Source organism: Gallus gallus, chromosome 33 (assembly GCF_016699485.2).
Source record: "Gallus gallus isolate bGalGal1 chromosome 33, bGalGal1.mat.broiler.GRCg7b, whole genome shotgun sequence".
Taxonomy (NCBI): domain Eukaryota; kingdom Metazoa; phylum Chordata; class Aves; order Galliformes; family Phasianidae; genus Gallus; species Gallus gallus.
The window spans coordinates 2,437,473-2,458,052 of record NC_052564.1 but is presented as its reverse complement, the minus strand read 5'-3'; the positions used below and the strand labels follow the sequence as shown (position 1 = coordinate 2,458,052).

The 20,580-nt window shown below is 49.4% G+C and overlaps 2 protein-coding genes across 2 annotated transcripts; one reads left to right on the top strand and one right to left on the bottom strand.

The window, feature by feature from the left end:
• Positions 1 to 8,848: 8,848 nt before the first annotated feature.
• Positions 8,849 to 9,691, bottom strand: LOC121108000 (olfactory receptor 14A16-like). Its single transcript, XM_040654656.2, has one exon. It carries the CDS (start codon positions 9,647 to 9,649, stop codon positions 8,849 to 8,851), a length of 801 nt encoding a protein of 266 aa, XP_040510590.2. The 5' UTR covers positions 9,650 to 9,691.
• Positions 9,692 to 16,282: 6,591 nt separating this feature from the next.
• On the top strand, positions 16,283 to 17,170 carry LOC107049225 (olfactory receptor 14C36-like; the record flags this gene model as incomplete). The annotated part of the gene is made up of 1 exon (XM_015272531.3): positions 16,283 to 17,170. A coding segment is annotated over one exon (888 nt), but the record flags the coding sequence as incomplete, so codon positions are not given.
• Positions 17,171 to 20,580: the final 3,410 nt, after the last annotated feature.

The window sequence follows — 20,580 nt, the reverse complement described above, 5'->3', positions numbered from 1 at the left end:
CAGACCCATGTGTGGGACATGGCTGGGGCAGCACTGGATCTGTAAAGCAGGAATGCCGGGAGGTGTGGTGCACTGAGGGCTGCCATGGGCACTTGTGCTGGGGAAATGCTTCCCACCTCAAACACACCTGTCCTGTGCAGTGCAAGCACGGTTGGGTCAAATATGGGGCAGGGACATCGCAGTGATAAGTCACAGACTGGAAACCCAACACAGTCAGCAGGGTGGGGGGGGGGGGGGGGAAGGGGGGGAGCAGTGGTCTTGGTACACAAAGAGCCAGGTAGGATGCAGCTGTGTATCCTGGCAGAGAAACCAGGGAAGGCTGTGGGCATATCACTGCAGCATGTGAGAGCCTGTGAGGAGATCATGGAGAATACAGAGCCAGGCTTTGCGCTCTCATACACAGTGGGAGGATGAAAGTGATGGGTGAAACTGGAGACATTCTGCCTGAAGAGAAGGAAAAGATTGTTCACTCAGTTCAGGGCTCATCCTGAGCAAGGTGGCTTCTGCCTTGTGTTTTGTCTTCATTGTGCTGTCCTATGTGCAGATCTTCAGGGCCGTGCTGAGGATGCCCTCTGAGCAGGGACGGCACAAAGCCTTCTCCACGTGCCTCCTTCACCTGGCTGTGCTCTCTCTCTTTGTCACCACTGGCATGTTTGCCTACCTGAAGCCTCCCTCCATTTCCTCCCAATCCCTGGACCTGGTGGTGTCATTTCTATACTCAGTGGTGTCTCCAGCAGCTAACCCCCTCATCTACAGCATGAGGAACCCGGACCTCAAAGACGCATTGGGGAAATTGATGTCATGGACACTTTTCATTAATAACAAACTTCTCATCTCTCTACAAATGACTCACAGACTGTCCCAGTGCAGGCCTGTATTGCTCATCTATGTTTATAATATTTATTTTTATTCTTATTTTTTTAATTTGTTTGCTGTTGTTTTATGTTTACTAATGGTTCTTATGCTGTTACAGCAATATTTTGATTCATTCCATGTCTGCTGAGGCATCAACCTGCTCTCTTCCTCCTGGAGCCCATATCTGATGTGGATCGGAGCTGACTCTTGTACCCTCTGTGTAATGTCTCTGTATCTGCAGGGAAATAAGGTGTCTGCAGTCTTCACTGCGGCAGTGGGGATGTACCGCTGCATGGAAGGGAGGGATTCCTGTCATCCTTGCTGTACCTGAACATTCCAAGTGCTATTGGAAATGCTCTCTTACCATTCCATTCGCTCTGCATACCCACAGACTCCCAGGGAGGAGTTTAGCAGCACTCGGCCTCATCCATCTGGGTCTGCTGCCCACCCTGACCATCACGGCCAGCACAGAGCCACCCAGGAATGGCCATGGAGGTCAGAGGAGGGATGGATAGTGGTGGGAGCTGTCCTGGGCATGACATTTCCCTGCAGATGCTCGTATGACCAGGAGCCCTATGACCTTGTGGCTGTTCCTCAGTCCCCGTTCTGACATTGGCACTTCCCCAAAGACCACCCTTGGACAAGACTGTGTGGGTGCTGGGGGCAGTTGGAGCACCAGGGTCTGGTTGTGACCATATCATGGAGTTATCTAGATTAATCTATTCCCATTACAGGGGTCAGTAGGCCACACTGCCAGGCAGTGAGCGAGAGAGAGATCCAGTCCGAGAGTGAGATTCTGTGACTTCCTTCCGTGACGTATCTTCCTCTCTGACCGTGAAGTCCCATGGGATACATAGTTCTTCTTCTCTTCTGAGAACCAGGAATCAAGAAAGTAGTCAGTCCATGGAACTGGAGTATTAACTCTTTAATTACCCATGCTGTACATGTTGTTATGATGTGGAATACCAATAGCAAAATTACAATACCATGACATTCCACCCCTTATTCTACATCACTACATCATGCTTAATATATACATATATACAATCAAACAATAATTCAAATACATTATACACACACTGTATTCATACATATACATAGAATTACTGTCTGCACTCCCCCAGCATCAAATTCCCTTGTGGTACACACTCAACATCCCCATCTTTATGCATCACCCACCAAGTGCACCCAGGTCCCTGGGCAAAACCACATCCACGGAGAGGTTTGCCCTTTCCAGAGGCTGGAAGGACCCAAACTGCTTTTCCCAACATGCTCTTTACGTTTACTACAGGGACCCTATCTCCCTCTACAGTATGTAGGGAGCTGGATTGGGCAGGACCATCTTGACTGATAGACCCTCTAGCACTGACCAACCAGGTGGCTTCTGCCAAATGCTTCTCCCAGTGCTTAAATGTTCCACCACCCATTGCTTTCAGCATAGTTTTTTTACAACCCATCGTATCGTTCAATTTTACCAGAAGCTGGTGCATGATAGGGGATAAATCCACTCAGTGCCATGATTTGAAATGAGTCCCATTATCTGATTCAGTACTTTCTGGAGTGCCGTGTCACCACAGGACTTGTTTGTCCAGAGCTAATATGGTGTTTCGGGCGGTAGCATGGGGTACTGCATGTTTCAAGCCACCCAGTGGTTGCTTCCACCATGGTGAGCACATAATGCTTACCATTGTGAGATTGTGGCAAGGTGAGGTAATCAACCTGCCACGCCTCCCCATATTTATTCTTTTGCCATCCCCTTCCCCCAAAGAGGTTTCATCCTCTGGGCTTGTTTAATTCTGGCACATGAGTCACAGTCATTAATAACTTGTGCAATAGCATCCATAGTTAAGTCCACCCCTTGGTCTGTAGCCCATTTATGTCATGTCTCTTCCTTGACGGCCCGAGGTCTCATGGCCCCACCAAGCTAGAAATAATTCTCCCTTGTTCTGCCAGTCCAAGTCTATTTGAGCCACCTCAGTTCTGGCAGCTTGCTCTACCTGATGGTTATTTTGCTGTTCCTCACTAGCCCGACTCTTGGGCACATGGGCATCCATGTGACACACCTTTATAACCATATTTTTTGTTCAGGCGGCAATGTCTGTCCACAGTTCAGCTGCCCAAATAGGTTTACCCTTCAGTTGCCATTTATTTTTCTCCCACTGCTGTAACCACTGCCATAAGGCATTTGCCACCCCCATGAGTCAGTGTAACGATAAAGCATTGGCCACCTCTCCCGTTCAGCTACATCTAAGGCCAGTTGGACAGCCTTGACCTCTGTGAGCTGACTTGCTTCTCCTTTTCCTTCAGTGGCCTCTGTAACCTGACGTGTGGGGCTCCACACAGCAGCTTTCCATCTGTGATGCTTTCCCACAGTACGACACGATCCATCCATGAACAGGGCATATTTCTTTTCATTTTCTGGTAGTTCATTGTATGGTGGGGCCTCTTTAGCATGTGATACCTCTTCAGCCCCTGATGTGCTGAACATTTTACCTTCAGGCCAGTCCATGATCTCCTCTAGGATTCCTAGATGGCAGAGGTTCCCCATCCACACTCGTTGCATAATGAACACAATCCACTTACTCCATGTGGCATCAGCAGCATGATGGGTGGAGGGGACCTTTCCTTTAAACATCCAGTTCAGCACTGGCAGCTGAGGTGCCAAAAGGAGCTGTGTTTCAGTGCCAATTACTCCACAAGTAGCCTGAACCCCTCATTTGCTGCTAAGATCTCCTTTTCAGTTGCAGTGTAGCCCTTACCTTCTGACCCCCTGTATGCCCGACTCCAGAATCCCGGGGGTCGGCCTTGGGTGTCTCCTGAGGCTCTTTGCCACAGACTCCAAGTGGGACCTTTCTCTCCAGCAGCAGCGTAGAGGACGTTTTTTACATCCTATCCCATCCATACTGGTCCCAGGGCCAAAGCACAGGCTATCTCGCTGCAACTGCGGCTTCCCAGCAACTGCAGGTCTGGATGATGGTAGTGTATGAGGGCAATTGGTGATGTCTTTTTCTTAATCACTATCACTAACGTCATGCAGTAATGAGTAGATGCATTACCTTGCTTATTTTCTGTAATGTTAAGCTTATCCTTTGTCTATAGGCACAGCTTTATTTTTGTATTACTTTGAAATGGACAGTAAAATGAGCCCATCCCTTCTGTTGGTGTCTGTGTCCTTACTGTCGACCCCGTCAGATTTCAAAGCATATACATACGCAATTCATTGGCAAATGCATTAATTCTTTACCAAAACCTCACTAATATATGCTAATGTCTCCCTGGCATGCACAGTTGCATCTTAGGTAGAGGTACAGTGACTTGCTTCCTCCCCTTTATTTCTCCTTCAGCTTAATCGCTATGACTTTTGGCCAATCTTCAGCTGTTTTTCCCCAGTTTCGCAAGTTTCCTTAGCTTGTTATGCCATAATGAACAACTTTCTATCTTGGGACACTGTAACTCACAACAATTGATATGAAACCCAAGAAAAAGTCCTTGCACCTGACGGATGCAAAGATTGCAGTAGTCTTATAGTGACTTCAGAGCTTCAGTGAAGCAGGATCGTTGAGAAAAACAAGACTGTTAGCACACCAAGCAAAGCTGAACTGGGAAGTTTTAGACCTGGCACACACTGATTCCTTTTTCTTACGAAATATCTTGGCTCTTAAGCTAATATACTGATCACTATTGCTAGGACCCCCTATATTATGTTCATCATTGGCAAACATGCATAGCTGATAGTGGAGACTCTGTTGAAAAGCAGTGCTTTGTAGATGAGAATTTGCACTATCAAGTAATGTTCTTCTACTCTTTCTATCTGTTGTCGTTTTCATGGAAAGAAGTAGGAGGCATTCCTTTTGGAGCGACCTACATATATGTGCCCCCAGACAATTTCTACTCAGTAAATGTGGCCCAGGCAAGCCAAAAGGTTGGAGGTTTGTGCCTCACAGGTTACCCTGGGACTGTGAAACTGCCTCCTCAAACCAAGGTGATCCCCATCAAAGCAACAAGCCTTTTCAGAGAGCAGCCCCGTGAGTGAATTGCTGCGCCCTGCTCTGGGAGAGGCATCCATCCTTCTTTCTGCCCCTGCCTTGAGGACTGTCAGTAGGGAACATGTCACGCCCCACACATAAAGGGAGGGAGAGGTGCCCAGATTCACAGCCGCTGGTTAGATAACAGTGAAATTGACACAGTCCAAACATAGTCATCAGTTTCAATGACAATCTCTGCACTATCAGTATCTTAAAGGTAGTGGTACTTTTAGAATCATTCCATTTGCTAAAAGCTAAACTTTGTGATGTTACAAGAAATCAAAGTAAGCGTGGTGTAATGTGAAGTAAGATTTATCTTTATGAGAGGAAGCCTCGTCTTTATGAGATGACAAGAACAAAAAGAGAGAGGCACAGAGGGGGGAGAGAGATATAGGGGGACAGAGAAAGAGATCACTGGTCCAGCCAACAGATGTGGAGGGTCCTTGGCATGTGATCTTGCTTGTCCCATAGTTTTGCAGCATGAAAGTCTCAAAAAAGATCCTCAAGGATGTCTCTGGCATCCTTCTTTGGCTCCTAGATTTACAGGTGTGCCATCCAGGGCTGTGAGTGAGTTGGCAATAAGCAAGTCCATCAAAACAAGTTTGCAGTCAGAACTTCTTACAGCACAATGGGAATGTTTTGGACAGAGCAAGGCCATCTCATTTTTCACAGGACTCTCCTCCCCCAAGTCTCCAGCCTTCAGTCTGTTGACATGGCAGTGCTCTTCCAAGCCTTTGAGACAATTCCAGGCACACCTCAGGCAAAATGTTTCTGCTTGGTCTGCTACGTAACGCAGGACCTGAGGGCAGACACAACTGCAAGGAGAAAGGAGAACAGCGTGGTGCTGCAAAGAGAGCAGCACTGAAAAGACCCCGTCCTGCTGCTGCCCATGGCCGTGGCTCCAGGGAAGCAGCAACAGCACAACTGAAAGGCAGCAGAGAGGGAGCGGCCACCGGGCGGTGAGGGGCAGCCCCACAGACAGCAGGGCTGCAGCTCCGTGTGGCAGTTGGGCTCTTGGTTCCTGCACCCCTCCTGTGTGCAGGGCTGCTCTCTGGGATCCAGAGGAGGTGAGAGATGAGATAAATGATATTCTGATGATTTCTTTATTGATTCAAAGAGCTGGGTTACTTTTGCCCATTGGGACTGCAAGACAGAAGACAAAGGTAGAAAATAAAGTAGAAATATGATGAACAGTATTGCTTCATTGGAATTAGAATTACCATAGGAACAACAAAGAGGGAGTGAGGGCAAAAGAGATGAAATAAAGGCAGTCCGAGCTTTTCCATTTTACTGATGCCGAAGCAATATATCTCCCAACAGTGTCCTGAGAGCTTGCTTGATCTCCTGGTTCCTCATGCTGTAGATGATGGGGTTCATGACTGGAGGTACCACTGTGTACAACACTGCCACCACCAGGTCCAGGGATGGGGAGGAGATGGAAGGGGGCTTCAGGTAGGATAGGCAAACATGTAAGTGGTGACAAACAGGGAAATCACGGCCAGGTGAGGGAGGCATGTGGAGAAGGCTTTGTGCCATCCCTGCTCAGAGGCCATCATCAGCACAGCCCTGAAAACCTGCACATAAGAGAATAGAATGAAAGAAAAACATCCAAAAAAATATTAAGGTACTAAATATGATGATTAGAAATTCCCTGAGGTAAGAAACAGAGCAGGAGAGCTTGAGGATCTGGGGGATTACACAGAAGAACCGGTTGATGGCAATGCCTTGGCAGAGTGGCAGTGAAAATGTATTGGCAGTGTGCATCAGGGAATAGAGAACCCTCGTGCCCCAGGCAGCTGCTGCCATGATGGCACAAGCTCTGCTGCCCAGGAGGGCAGGGCAGTGATCCAACTGAGGCAATTGCAGGCATCTCATCCCTAGATGGAAACCCTGGGGCTGAAATGGGATTCAGCTCTCCACAGACCCACATGAGCTGGGATTCCTCTGGTTCAGTTCTGGTGTGCACAAGGTGTTGCCTGCATGTGAGCTCCTGCTCTGAGTCCTTGGTCCTTCAGCGGGGAGTCAGTTGCTCACACACAGACCCTGGGTGGTGACCAAGGTGCCATTGGTGCACCTGGATGTGTGCTGGTGCTTGTAAAGTGTGTGGGAAATCCCTGTGATAGACACCTCCTTCCTCAGCATCAGCTGAGGGCCAGAGAGGAGATAGAGGTATTCTTGGCCATCCTAAATGACAACAGACCCCTGCATTTGGGCTGCTCAAGTGTGCATTTTCCACTTGTCTCCATAGAGTATGCAGAGTTATGCAGGTGACTAAGTGGATGAGCTCATGAAAGCAGTGCCAAATCTTTTCTTCAACAGCTGCATATTCTGGACCTCAAGGCACTACAAAGCTAACACACATGTTTATTCAACTGATGAAACCTCAGTTTTAGTGGGATCTTACATGAATGGCATCAGAAGCAGCCGAGTGGCATGCCAGTTCCCTGGGCTGTCCAGCACACTCACATGCAGCTGCAAATGCAGCACAGGGCCTTCAGGAAAGCCATGCCTTAAGAGTGTCCGTGCTGCTTGGACAAGCCTGAGCCCCACAATGGATCTAATGTCTATTTACCATCTTCTGAATACAAATATCATAAATGAGCTATCCAGCCAGGCTAAATCCAATGGTGCTTCCCCATTAGGGTGGTTTCTTACTTGTTTTTACACTAATGAGAAAACCGAATCATGCTGAACTAGAAATTTTCATACGGTAGCAGGCCTGAGCACTTGTTTGGACCACAGGGACACGGTTAAATGGCATCCAGAACTGGGCTGAAGCACAAAAGGGATAGGGAGTCTTTATGATGAATGGGCGAGGAGACAAGGAAGGGTGACTGCCCTCTGTGAGGGTGCACTGAGCTCTGCCTGGGGATGGCAGAGCAGCCAGGTCAGAGAGAAAGGAAATGGCCAACAGAGGAGCCCAACAGTGTCTGTTCCTGGCTTCCTGATCAGGAAGATCAAGTGGAAGGTGCCCTCTATAGACAGATTGGAGCCTCATGTTGCCAGGCCCTTGTCCGCATTGTGGGCCTTTTTCACTCTAGTATCTGCTGCAGGGACAGCACAGCAGGGCATACACCATCCAGAAGATCCCTGGAGGGGACATATGGCAGTTTCCTTACCCAAGCCATAGAGGAACCAAAGGGGAGAGGTACTCTGCTGGGTACCTGTGGGGAATGCTGTAAGAAAGATGTAGGCTACAAAAGGAAGGCTGGGGAGAATGTGGGCCACAGTAGAATGGGGCAGGGAACCTGGTGAGACAAGACATAGAAAAGTCTCTGATACTCCTTTTCTTCCTGACCTCACTGTTTATTAGTTGGACTGGGCTTCTTGGAATCCTAGGTGCCAGAGACAGGAGGGAAACGTTGGTGCAAGGCTGATGTGCCCTTGGTGATAGAGGAGTAGATCAGGGAATGCCTAAGCAAACAAGATCCTGAGTTGGAAGAGTGACAGGAATCACAGAATCCTTGAGCAGATTGGGTTGAAAGGACCATAAATACCAGTTCCATCCAGTTCCAACTACCTTGCTGTGGGCAGAGCTGTCAGCCGGTACATCTGGATGCCTGGGGCCTTTGACATCATCAACATCTGCAGGGATGGGGCAGCCACAACTTCTCTGGGCTACCTGTTCCACACCTGTACCGTGCCTCACATCAAGATCTCAGAAATGTAAGGAATGCCTTCCAAACATCAGATGTAATGTCCGTGGCTGTACCTCCCCCACATCCAGATGAGGCAGGAAGAGAGAAGACCAAAGGAAAAGTACAATCTGAAAGCTTTTTAAGTATCTCTTAACTTATTCAGGGAGCCTGGTTCCATGTTTACATGAGCTCTTGGTGTGAGAAAACAGAAAGTGGAAGGCTAAGAAGAAGTGGAATAGACTGCAGCATTTTTACAGATTACGGCATCACACTTAGACACACACACACAAAATCAAACATACATAAAGTATACAGAACCATCCCTGGGAATCATGTGAGGCAGATGCGCACTTTATTGAAGCTGAAATAGTGCATATTTTGCAACACTTTGCTGAGGGCATTCTTGACCTCCTTGTTCCTCATGCTGTAGATTATAGGGTTCAGCGTCGGAGGGAGAACAGAATACAGAAATGACACCATCAGATCCAGGAATGGGGAGGAGTTGGAGAAGGGCTTCAGTTGGGCAAAAGAGCCAGTGCTGAGAAACAGGGAGACCACGGCCAGGTGAGGGAGGCACGTGGAGAAGGCTTTGTGCCGTCCCTGCTCAGAGGGCATCCTCAGCACGGCCCTGAAGATCTGCACATAGGACACAACAATGAAGACAAAAAACACTAAGGCTAAACAGACACTAAAAAGGAGAAACCCAACTTCCCTGAGGTAGGATTTGAAGGATTTTGAGCAGGAGAGCTTGAGGATGTGGGGGATTTCACAGAAGAACTGATCCACAGCATTGCCTTGGCAGAGAGGCAGGGAAAATGTACTGGCAGTGTGAAGCAGTGAATTAAAGAATCCAATGCCCCAGGCAGCTGCTGCCATGGTGGCACAAGCTCTGCTGCCCAGCAGGGTCCCGTAGTGCAGGGGCTTGCAGATGGCAACGTAGCGGTCATAGGACATGATGGTGAGAAGGCAATATTCTGCTGAGAGGAAGAAGACAAAGAAGAAGACCTGTGCAGCACATCCTGCATAGGAGATGACCCTGGTGTCCCAGAGGGCGTTGGCCATGGCTTTGGGGAGAGTGGTGGAGATGCAGCCCAGGTCGAGGAGGGCGAGGTTGAGGAGGAAGAAGTACATGGGGGTGTGCAGGCGGTGGTCGCAGGCTACGGCTGTGCTGATGAGGCCGTTGCCCAGGAGGGCAGCCAGGTAGATGCCCAGCAAGAGCCAGAAGTGCAGGAGCTGCAGCTGCCGCGTGTCTGCCAACGCCAGGAGGAGGAACTCGCTGATGGAGCTGCTGTTGGGCATCTGTGGTTCCTGGGCATGGAGTCCTGTTCAGGGTGCAGGAGATAATGACAAGACAAGACTATTCTCAGTGACACTCATCCCACCATTTCATAAAGACATTTTTCTTTTAGGACAGTGTTCATTTAGTTCCATCACTTGAATTTAACTTCATGAGGTTCATGATTCTATAAGAAGTAGAAGCTGAAGGAGCTTTAGCCTTCCTCTCATTTCCTAATCATATCCCAGCCTCCTGGATATTTTCCTCTTGTGAGCAATTTCCATGTCTCATGTCTTTACCATGTCTGCACTCAGGGTGCCCATCCCTACCTCAGTGCACTTAAATTTCTCTTAGGGAAAGCTGCCTGTTTGCAGGGTAATTCCATGTTCATGACTGCAGAAAAACAAAAGGATGAATAACTCAGCTGGTGCTGTCCTTTGGGAGAGAAGAGGCTGAAAGCACATGAGGAGATTGCTCATATAACAGCAGACTGAGGGAGGTACAATTCAGGATTCTCAGAGCTGTGATCATACTTGACAGCTCCCTTCAGATTTCTGCCTCCAACTCTTTCCCCTCCCTTAAGAACAGTAAATAGAAAATCCCTGCCTTGTCTCTCCTCTTGCAAAGTGCTCTTGGAAACACTCGGGGGTGCAGCGTAGCTGTGATCCCCCTGCCCCAGGCAGCAGCTGTGGCAGCAGAAGGCCCCTGCCCTGCCCTGGTGGGGGGCTCCTTCCCCCCACACGTCTCCCCACAGCGCCCTGGGCAGCTCCCCGGGCAGGCTGAGTGCTGAGCCTGGCAGGCGGCAGAGTCCCTGCCCCGGCACACAGCCCCTGGGGCACAGCAGGGACCCTGCTCTGCACCACAGCCCTGGGCACCCGGCTGCACCCAAACGGCACAGCCTGCAGCTGTCCCGGGACACGCAGCCCTCAGGGCTGTGCTCTGACACTGCAGCAAAAAAGCCCACATCTGGAGCTGGTCTTTCTCCACAGTAAAGAAACATGGAGCACCTTCAGCCAGATATGTAATGGGATGTCCCAGAGTTAGCGATCTCTCCAGGAAATGCAGATTGATTGCCTGGAGGAAAAGAGTTACCTTTTCAAGAATAGTGAGCAATGCACCTCCAGTGATCTCACAGCCTGCTATTGTGCCACACAGCCTGTACGCTCTATTCCTTCTATCCTCCCTTTCTGCTGCAGATGATTTCCCCAGCCCTGTAGCATAGTACACATGAGCTGCTCCTGGGCAGAACTGTCTCTCTGTAGCACTACCCACTTCTATCAGCTCCCTGTGTCCCAGGAGCCTGGCCCAGCTCAGCAGCAGAGGAGGTGATTTCCTTCTCTCCCTGGAGATATGCATGGCCCTCCTGAGCTGACAACTCCTGAAAGACAGCACAGTCATCACTGCAGAATGTACTTCAAAGTCAGATCCACTAATCAACACGTCCACTGGATTCCAGAAGCACGTTTTTTTCGTACCAAAAGAAGTTTTACCGTGAGGGAAGCAAAAACCAAATCTGGAAACCACTGCTCATGATCTGTAACAAAAATGACAAATAGACAAAGACAGGGTGGGGTGGACTTCCCCTGTTCTGGGCAGTGGAAGAGCTGAGGCAGTGCAGGCATAACATTACAGAATCATACAGTGGCTTAGGTTGGAGGGGACATTAAAGAGCACCTAGTTCCAAACCCCCAGCCATGGGCAGGACTGCCAACCACACATCAGGCTGCCCAGGATCCCATCCATCCTGACCTTGAATGCCTCCAGGGATGGGGCGCAAAAAACTTCTTTGGGCAACCTGTTCCTCTTCCTTTGAGTACAAAATTTGTTCCTAACATGGAATCAAAAGGCTTACAGTAAATGGGGTTCCATCAGGCTGTCGGACGGTCACTAGCAGGGTTCCCATGGTCTCAATTTTAAGGCCACTTCTCTTTAACGTTTTTCTGAATGACTTGCATGTAGTGCTAGAAGATGTTTTGAGCAAGTTTGCTGATGATACCAAATTAGGAGTTGTTGCCTCCACTGAGGCAACAGAGAGATGTGGACAAGTTAGAGAACTGGGCAAGCACCAACCACATGAAGTATAACAAGAACAAGTGCCTGTTTCTGCACCTGGGAAAGGGCAACCATGCACGTACACACAACCTGGGGGATGGGACGCTGGACAGCAGTCCCACTGAAAGGGGTTGAGGGTCTGGGTCAACAGCAAATTGAACATGAGTCAGCAGTGTGCCCAGGCAGCCAGGAAGGCCAACCATCCCCTGGGGTGCATTGAGCACGGCATTGCCAGCTGGGTGAGGAAAGGGATTGACCCTCTCTGCTCTGCGCTGCTGCAGCCTCACCTGGAGCACTGGGTGCACTGCTGGGCACCACAGAACATAAAAGACATAAAGCTATTGGAGACTGTCCAAAGGAGGGCACTAGAACTGGGAGATCTGAAGTTCAAAGTTTCATTGGGATTGACTGCTTGTTGAGATTGACCCCGTCTCACATCCCACAGCCTGGGATGAGACACACTGCCCACATGGGACTTGGGCCTCACAGCACCCCTGTTCCGCATGCAGAGTCTGGGAGCTGCTGTCCCCTTGTCTTTCATTTAGCATCCTACAGTCTTCCAACCCACTGCCCCAGGAAGAGCCCTGAGCCAGCATGAGGGACAGGATCTCCCTGCCAAGGGTCAGCCCTGATCAGGGCTTGGCCTTTCTGCTTCGTAAGACAAAGGAAGGTTTTCTCAGCATCACAGCCGCCATCCCTGAGCCTTTGCCTGCCTGTAACCATGGCTTCCAATTATCTGCTCTAACAAGTCCCTGGGGAAGATTTCTTGTTAGTGGCCCTCAGTGGGGCCCATTAATACTCCAAGAAACTTCTCTGTTCCTTCTGACTTGGTCTTCTTGAGCACTTTGTGCAGTCTTCTCTCTGCACTGGAGGTTGATGGACTCAGCAGCAAATGCCCCCATGGGCCCACTGCAACCTCAACAGCCCTCCTGTGCCTTGTGCCTTCCTGTCATCTTCTTCAGGTGTTCAGAACTTAGGGTGTACAGCTAACTGGAGAGGTATCTGGAGAGAGCTTAAAGTGGAAGAGACTGATGGGCATTTCCAAAGTCTAGTTATTCGTTTATTTACAGTTGTGTTTAAACAACAAGTTAAAGCAGCACTTGGCAGTTGATATTGATCCAGGATGTCCCTGAATGAACTTTTCTCTGTCACTGTTGAGGACAAACGTCCTCCTAAACTTCCCCACCCCATTTCTACTCCCATTGGCCCCATGGGACTTGCATTACTTCTCCTCACATCACTCTTCTCCTCTGGAGTCACCCGCTCACTGTTAAACCTCCTTTGCACCAACTCCTACTGGCTTTCCTCAGAGAACCAGCTGCATGTGGGCAATGAAAGAGTTCTCTTTTTTGCCAATAAACAGAAGGAAATGTGATGCAACTGAATGAACAGAGAAACACAGTGATGACCTGCATGCCCTGTCCAAGCTGCATCTACTGAGGTTTGTCTTTCACAGGGAATAATTGTAGAAGGAATGAGTTAGACAGAGATAGGAAGGGATAAATATAATCACAGTGAATGAGTTGACAAGAGAGCCCATCAGACTTTGGAGAGATGGAGCAGGTTCCAGTAATCTCCCTGAAGGTCACAGATCAGCCAGGTAGTTGGGAGGTATATGAACAAAGAAAGAGCAAGGGATGGGGAAATGTGGAGAGCAGTGGGAAGAGCGTGTGTCCAGATGGCCTGCTGAAAACATGCCCATCAGCATGCTTATGTATTAAGGAGAGATGGAAACCCCTGGAGGATGAAGAACATTAAATACGCAGCAGGGTAGAGCAGCGGTGGACGCTGGGCATTAGTCACAGGGCATTGGCACTGGCACTGCTGTCTGTGTCCCTGTACCTGAAGGCAAATGTGTCCTGAAAACACAGTCTGGAAAATGTTGTCCTTTTCAGAAAAAGACAAAAATAAATAAATAAATAAATAAATAAATAAATAGATAGATAGATAGATAGATAGATAAATAAAGAGATACAAAATCTATAAGAAAAAGAAAAATATACAAAATCCGCAAAAACGACTCTTTGTGCTACCATATAAAAGTTTCTAGTTCAGCTTGTGCTTGTGTTCTCGTTAGTGTAAAAACACATAGAATACATCCTAATTGGGAAGCATCAGTGGACTTAGTCTGACTGGACAGCTCATCTTTGGTATCTGTGTTCAGAAGGTTTCACACAGGCTTTTGATCCATTGTGGGACTGGGAGCTGACCAAGCAGCACAGCCACTCTTAGGGCATGGCTTTCCTGAAGGCCCTGTGCTGCATTTGCAGCTGCATGTGAGTGTGCTGGGCAGCTCAGGGAACTACCATGACACTCGGCTGCTTCTGATGCCATTACATGAGTTTTCGTCTGTTGAGGATTAAAGATGTGTGTTAGCTTTGCATTGCCTTGAAATCCAGAATATTCATTGCATCAAGAACACAGAAAGACCTGGCTCTGCTTTCTTGAGCTCATCCATTTATACATATGGATAACTCTGCATGTTCCATAGAGGCTGGTGAAAAAAGCACACTTGAGTGCCCTAAAAATAGGGGTCTGTTGTCATTTAGGATGTCCAGGATTACCTCCGTCTCCTCTCTGGCCCGCAGCTGATGCTCAGGAAGGAGGTGTCTATCTCAGGGATTTCCCACACACTTTACAAGCACCAGCACACATCCAGGTGCACCAAAGGCACCTTGGTCACCACCCAGGGTCTGTGTGTGAGCAACTGACTCCCCGCTGAAGGACCAAGGACTCAGAGCAGGAGCTCACATGCAGGCAAGTCCTTGTGCACACCTGAACTGAACCAGAGAAATCCCAGCTCCTGTGGGTCCATGTGCAGCTGAATCCCATTTCAGCCCCAGGGTTTCCATCTGGGGGTGAGATGCCTGCACTACCTCAGCTGGATCACTGCCTTGCACAGGGGAAGTCCACCCCTCCCTTTCCTGGTCTGTGTGCCCTTTTTGTTACAGCAAACACTCTCTGGTAGGACTAACCATATGCCTGGAATTGGTCACTGTCATTTGGTGGTTAATGCAGCAGATTTCCAAGTACAGTCACAATGCTGTTGTCTTTGAGGAGCTGTTGGCCATGGAGACCCAGGGACATCTCAGGGGAGATGAGTGGGGAGGATAAGATCACTGTCTGTGATGCTGATCTGGGCTGCGCTCCTGGGACACAGGGAGCTCCTACAAGTGGGCAGCGCTACAATGAGACAGCTGTGCACAGGAACCGCTCCTCTGTACAGCACAAGAGGACAGGGGACATGATCTGCAGGTGGCATGAAGATATAAGGAAAATGAGTGTGAGCAGGCTGTAAGCTCACTGGAGGAGGACTGCTCACTGCTCTTGACAAGGTAAGTCTCTGGCTGCAGGCAATGCAGCCACTTTTAATAGAGGGATCACTAAATGAGAGACAATCCATAGCAGATCAGGCTGATGACACACCATGTTTCCTAATTGTGGAGAAAGATGTGCTTCAATCGACAGTTTTCATGCTGCAGCATCAGAGCACAGCCCTGAGGGCTGCGTGTCCCAGGACGGCTGCAGGGGGTGCAGCCGGGTGCCCAGGGCTGTGGTGCAGAGCAGGGTCCCTGCTGTGCCCCAGGGGCTGTGTGCTGGGGCAGGGACTCTGCCGCCTGCCAGGCTCAGCATTCAGCCTGCCAGATGCTATATGAAGGAAAAGCTCTGAGGTTGGTGAAATGACTTTTTAGGTGTCATTTGCAAGATTTGTGGTGATGAGACCTTGCTCAGGACCCCTGAGAAAGGGTGGGCATTCCGTGATGGGCAGTGGTTTCCTCTGCTCTCAGCAGGGTCTGGCTTCTTTTCAAGGTAACATGGGAGAACATTCTCCCTTCGTCTCCAACAGTTGCATGATCAGAGTGTGTGGAAACAAGCCCAACCAGCTCCCCTTACCCTGCACTAAGCAGCAGTGAATCCCTTTGCCTCTCAGCACTCACTGCCATTCACGAAGTGTGCGGCAGAACTGCTCAGGATTTCTGACTTAAACACTCCCTGGCCGTGGTGAGTGGGACCAGTCTGTGCAGGAAAAAAACATCATTAAAACTCTTCTTTTCAACCGCCATATTTCTGGCACTGGTAATGCAGATGCTGACAAGCACTTCTGTATTAGAAGTGATTTCATCTGACAAATTCTGGAGAGAACATCACCAGAGCACCACCACTGCTCCCATGTACACACAGGGACAAGGCAGCTACCTTGAGAGAAAAAGGGCAGAGGTGTTCATGGCAAAACCAACTGCATGAAATGTAGCTCACATCACTGACAACAATGAACATTACCCACATGGAATGCCTTGTCACTAACTTTCCTACTTCTTGGACAGGTTCTTGTGCCCACAGGTCCTGGGGCCCAGAAGTCCCAGATGCCCAACAGCAGCTCCATCAGCGAGTTCCTCCTCCTGGCGTTGGCAGACACGCGGCAGCTGCAGCTCCTGCACTTCTGGCTCTTGCTGGGCATCTACCTGGCTGCCCTCCTGGGCAACGGCCTCATCAGCACAGCCGTAGCCTGCGACCACCGCCTGCACACCCCCATGTACTTCTTCCTCCTCAACCTCGCCCTCCTCGACCTGGGCTGCATCTCCACCACTCTCCCCAAAGCCATGGCCAATGCCCTCTGGCACACCAGGGCCATCTCCTACGCAGGATGTGCTGCTCAGGTCTTTTTATTTGTCTTCTTCATCTCGGCAGAATATTCTATTCTCACCATCATGTCCTATGACCGCTACGTTGCCATCTGCAAGCCCCTGCACTACGGGACCCTGCTGGGCAGCAGAGCTTGTGCCACCATGGCAGCAGCTGCCTGGGGCACTGGGCTTCTCCATGCTGTGCTGCACACTGCCAATACATTTTCCCTGCCTCTGTGCCAAGGCAATGTTGTAGATCAGTTCTTCTGTGAAATCCCCCACATCCTCAAGCTCTCCTGCTCAGAATCTTATCTCAGGGAAGTTGGGCTTATTGTGACTAGTGTCCTTGTTGTACTTGGGTGTTTTGTCTTCATTGTTGTGTCCTATGTGCAGATCTTCAGGGCCGTGCTGAGGATGCCCTCTGAGCAGGGACGGCACAAAGCCTTCTCCATGTGCCTCCCCCACCTGGCCGTGGTCTCCCTGTTTGTCAGCACTGACTTTTTGGCATATCTGAAACCCCCCTCCCTCTTCTCCCCATCTCTGAACCTGCTGGTTTCATTTCTCTACTCGGTGGTTCCTCCAACACTGAATCCCCTCATCTACAGCATGAGGAACCAGGAACTCAGGGATGCAGTGAGGAAAATGATGCCCTGGTCACATTTCAGCAGGGATAAACTTCTCATCTGTCTCTGCAAATGACTCACAGTCTGTCCCATAACAGCCCTGTATTGCGTTTTTTACTCTTAATAATTTTTCTTTATTTATGTTAATAGATACTTTTTCCTTTTCTATTCATATACAGGTGCATGTCTGTAATTATCATTAGTGATCATGGTCTTATACATGTTTGGCTTCTTACCACTTCTATTGAGACATCACCCTGCTCTCTTTCTCCTGGAGCCCATATGAACTCTGGGTCCGTGCTGACTCCCACAGCCTCTGTGTTCCATCTCTGTATCTGCAGGCCAATGAGATGCCAGCAGGCACCGCGGAGATTATATAGGCTGGATTCTTGGAAGGTATCAGTGTATTAGGCGAACGACCAGTGTGTTACTTTAGGGTATTCTTGTCCTAAATCTTAGCAGTCTAGCTGCCTGTGGGATGCTGCGGCCGGGCTGTCCTGCAGAGGGAAGGGACACGGAGACACTGTGCTGCAGGGCTGGGACCACAAAAGCACCCTGGAACTCAGCGCCCAGCTGCACTGTGCTCACCTTGCCTGGCTCCCAGGTGCCCTCCATGCTGCTCTGTCACTGCCCCTCCTCAACAGGATGGGGGAGAAAGCACAGTTAACCAATTTCTGGGTTGAGGCAAAAAGCACTGTATTCTTTCCTTGCGTATAACCCACTGACAACAAATTGTGTGTGTTAATGGCTGCACATCAATTACAGTTTTCTCTGAACACTTGGGAACAGCTATTTGTCATGGTTTTGTAACTTTGTTATTGCTATTCTACATCATAACACCATGGACAAAAGAGAAGAACTACGTATCCCTGAGGACCTCATGGTCAGAGAAGGAAGATACGTCACGGAAGATACGTCATCTGGTTGTGCATGGTCTTTTTCACTGTTGCTTGCTGCCAGGGAGAGGAGTGGGTGTGCTTCCAAGCCGTGCGCCTCCATCAAGTAGGGCTTTCAGTTTCGGAAACTCTCTCACTCTCTCTCTCCCTATCGCTCTTTCGCTCTCTCTCATTTCATTTGATTTATTATCCTTACTCCCAATTAGATTGTATTATATCGTGTCATCTTGCATCCCAACATCATAGTTAGTAAAATAATTTCTCCTTCTTAGATCATTGCTGCTGCTCCGTTTTTTTTTTCTTGGGAAGCCGGGGGGAGGGGGGTGCCCACGAGCCTACTGCCCCCCTGTCACGGGCACAGATCTATCTAGGTAACTCCATGACATTGTGTTGGAACAATCCCAGGTATGAGGGAAGAACTCCTTGAGAGTTGCCCTGCAGGGAAGGACTCTGAGGTCCTGGGAGATGAAAACCTTAACAGGAGCCAGCAGTGTGTGCTTGCAGCCTGAGATACCAACTGTACCCTGGGCTGCATCAACAAGAGAGGTGGCCATCAGAGCGAGGGAGGACATTATCCTTCTCTACTCAGCTCTCAGATGGCCTGTACTGAGAATGAAGTAGAGCTTTTGGAGCAGGTCCAAAAGAGAGACATGAGGATGATCAGAGTGCTGGAGGACCTCTCCTAAGTTGTCAGGTTGAGGGAGCTGGGTGTAGAAACAACTTGGAGGGGAACACATGGAAGCCTTCCAGTACTGAAAGAGAGCTTAGAAACAAGAGGGTAGAAACATCTACCCTTTTTACATGGGTAGATAGGGATAGCACAAAAAGGATCTATTCCAAATTAAAACAGGTGAGATTTAGATTAGAAACTGGGGGGATTTTTTCACTGAGATTGTGGTGAGGTCCTGACACAGGCAGTCCAGAGAAGTGGTGGATGCCCCATCCCTGGAGGTGTTCAAATCCAGGCTGGATGGGGCCTCGGGCAGCCTGATGTAGTGCCTGATTTAGTGGTTGGCAACGCTGCCTGCAGCATGCGAGTTGGAACTAGATGACCTTTGAGATCCCTTTGTTCATAGAATCATAGAATCATGGAATCATAGAATCATAGAATCATAGAAGAGTTATAGAATCATAGAGTCATAGAATCATAGAATCATAAAATTGCTAAGGTTGGAAAAGACCCACAGGATCATCCAGTCCAACCATTTGCCCTTCACCAATGGTTCTCATTAAACCATGTCCCTCAACACAACATCCAAACGCTCTTTGAACACCACCAGGCTCAGTGACTCCACCACCTCTCTGGGCAGCCCATTCCAGTGCCTGACCACCCTTTCAGAGAAGTAGTATTTCCTAATGTCCAGCCTGAATCTTCCCTGGCGCAGCTTGAAGCCATTCCCTCTAGTCCTATCACTATTCACACGAGAGAAGAGGCTGACCTCCAGCTCACTACAACCTCCCTTCAGGTAGTTATAGAGAGCAATAAGGTCTCCCCTGAGCCTCCTCTTCTCTAGACTGAACAATCCCCGCTCCTTCAGCCGCTCTTCATAAGGCCTGTGCTCCAGAACCCTCACCAGCTTTGTTGCCCTCCTCTGGACACACTCCAGGGCCTTGATGTCTTTCTTCCAGAGAGGGGCCCAAAACTGGACACAGTACTCGCGGTGCGGCCTCACAAATGCTGAGTACAGGGGGATAATTACTTCCCTGTTCCTGCTGGCCACACTGCTCCTGATACAAGCCAGGATGCCAATGGCCTTCTTGGCCACCTGGGCACACTGCTGGCTCATGTTCAGTCTAGCGTCAATCAACACCCCCAGGTCCATTTCCTCTACACAGTCTTCCAGCCACTCTGCCCCAAGCCTGTAGCGTTGCCTGGGGTTATTGTGGCCAAAGTGCAGGACCCGGCATTTGGTCTTGTTGAATCCCATCCCATTGGCTTCAGCCCAGCTATCTAGATTATCCTGATCCCTCTGTAAGGCCTCGCTACCCTCAGGCAGATGAACATTTCCAGCCAACTTGGTGTCATCTGCAAACTTGCTGAGGGTGCACTCAGTGTTCCCATCCAGGTCATCAGTAAAGATATTGAAGAGGAATACAGATGTGTGTTAGCATTGCAGTGCCTTGAAGTCCAGAATATGCAACAGATGGAGAACAGGGAAAGATCTGGCTTTTCTTTTGTGAGCTCATCCATTTAGACAGCTGAATAACTCTGCATGCTCCATGTAGAGAAGGGACAAAGGCACACCTGGGGGCCCTAAATGCAGGGGTCTATTGTCATTTGGAAGGCCAAGAATACCTCTATCTCCTCTCTGGCCCTCAAATGATGCTCAGAAAGGAGGTGTCTATCTCAGGGATTTCCCACACACTTTACAAGCACCAGAACAAATCCAGAGCCACCCTGGTCACCTTGGTCATCAGTCAGGGTCTGTGTGTGAGCAACTGACTCCCCGCTGAAGGACCAAGGACTCAGAGCAGGAGCTCACATGCAGGTAACTCCTTGTGCACATCTGAACTGATCCGGAGGAATCCCAGCTCCTGTGGGTCCATGGAGAGCTGAATCCCATTTCAGCCCCTGGGTTTCCATCTAGGG